Raw genomic sequence first — 1,593 nt, forward strand, 5'->3', positions numbered from 1 at the left:
AAACAAACCAAATTGTTGCTTTTGGGGGGGGGGGGACAGCGCTGGGCCTGAATATACTTGGGGAAGTGGTGCTAGGCTTCAACCAAACAGTAAAAGGAAGCATTTTTTTTTTTCTGCTAAAACTGGTTTTAATGAAGGCTGGCATGCCAAGAGGAAGACAGACTAGCTGAGCATGGCCCCTCTCTGAGCCATTCCTGGAAGCTTTGCTCATCACTTTTTCTTCTTCATGACCCTAAATCTATACCGATATACTGCAGCTGCTGCCGCCTAGTCACTTCAGTTGTGTCCAACTCTGTGCGACCCCATAGACGGCAGCCCACCAGGCTGGGATTCTCCAGGAAAGAAGACTGGAGTGGGTTGCCATTTCCTTCTCCAATGCATGAAAGTGAAAAGTGAAAGTGAAGTCGCTCAGTTGTGCCTGACTCTTAGCGACCCCATGGACTGCAGCCTACCAGGCTCCTCCATCCATGGGATTTTCAGGCAAGAGTACTGGAGTGGGTTGCCATTGCCTTCTCTGATACTAATGTACAGCATGGACCAAATTCCGCACCTGATTTGGCTCCAAATAATTGAGTATTTGACTATCCCACATGTACTCAGGGGAAAGGATCTTGGTGGGTTTGTGGTAAAGCAGGTATTTGTTCAGGTGGCTCTCATCATTTCGTGTGGCCTCTATGTGATTGGCCTGGTCAACCATCATCGCCTCATGGCAGGCCTTGGCAAGTCTGTAAACCTCGGGCATGGACCCCCCAAATAAGGCCCCTATGTAATAAAAGTCCCCCTTATCTGCAGGAATATGGGCCTGTGACTGAGGCTGGTGTTCATATTCAAAGTATTTCCGAGTCAATCCATAGAAGCCAGGATGGAGGGTGCTGAACAAGGAGGAGATGATCTCCACGCCCACATCATCACTAAACTTCATGTCCACATTTGCACACACAAGGTAATCCACCTAATCCACCTTGTGGTGGAAGCGCTGCTCAATAAAATTGCTTATCACCTCCATGCGGTGAATGGAAATCTTCTGCCAGCGGGCATACCTCTGGACCTTGAATATGACCATCTGCCGTCCTTTCTGAAGGGGAATGCGAGGAACATGGTCTGGCCAGTCAGTGAAGACATAGTAGTTCACCCTGAGTCCCACCATAAAGTACATCTCTGACATCTCCAGGAACAGCTTCAGGTGGAAAATGTATTTTTTTTACAACAAACACAGTTAATCCAATAGTGATGTTCCAAAGCCAGAACTGCTCATTCAGGATGTCAGTGTTGAAAGTCCCATTCCAGTTGATGGGAGCCAGCCAGGGGGTCATAAGAAGGACATCTTTCCTAGGTGGTACAAGCACATCTGGTGGGGGATATACCATCCTTGATAATTTTACACTTTGTGGGGTGCGGTGTTCTTTTTTTTTTTTTCTTCCATTTATTTTTATTAGTTGGAGGCTAATTACTTTACATCATTACAGTAGTTTTTGTCATACGTTGAAATGAACTAGCCATGGATTTACATGTATTCCCCATCTCAGTCCCCCCTCCCACCTCCCTCTCCACCCGATCCCTGTTCTTTAATAGTTAAGTTTGCCTCAGTTGGGA

General features: G+C 46.8%; 1 protein-coding gene across 1 annotated transcript; it reads right to left on the reverse strand.

The window, feature by feature from the left end:
• Positions 1 to 520: 520 nt before the first annotated feature.
• Positions 521 to 1,367, reverse strand: LOC110148570 (histo-blood group ABO system transferase 2-like). Its single transcript, XM_020910611.2, is given in 2 exon segments — positions 521 to 1,201; positions 1,203 to 1,367. Coding segments are annotated over 2 exon segments (846 nt in total).
• Positions 1,368 to 1,593: the final 226 nt, after the last annotated feature.

This window comes from Odocoileus virginianus, chromosome 20, assembly GCF_023699985.2.
Source record: "Odocoileus virginianus isolate 20LAN1187 ecotype Illinois chromosome 20, Ovbor_1.2, whole genome shotgun sequence".
In the NCBI taxonomy this organism is placed as follows: Eukaryota; Metazoa; Chordata; class Mammalia; order Artiodactyla; family Cervidae; genus Odocoileus; species Odocoileus virginianus.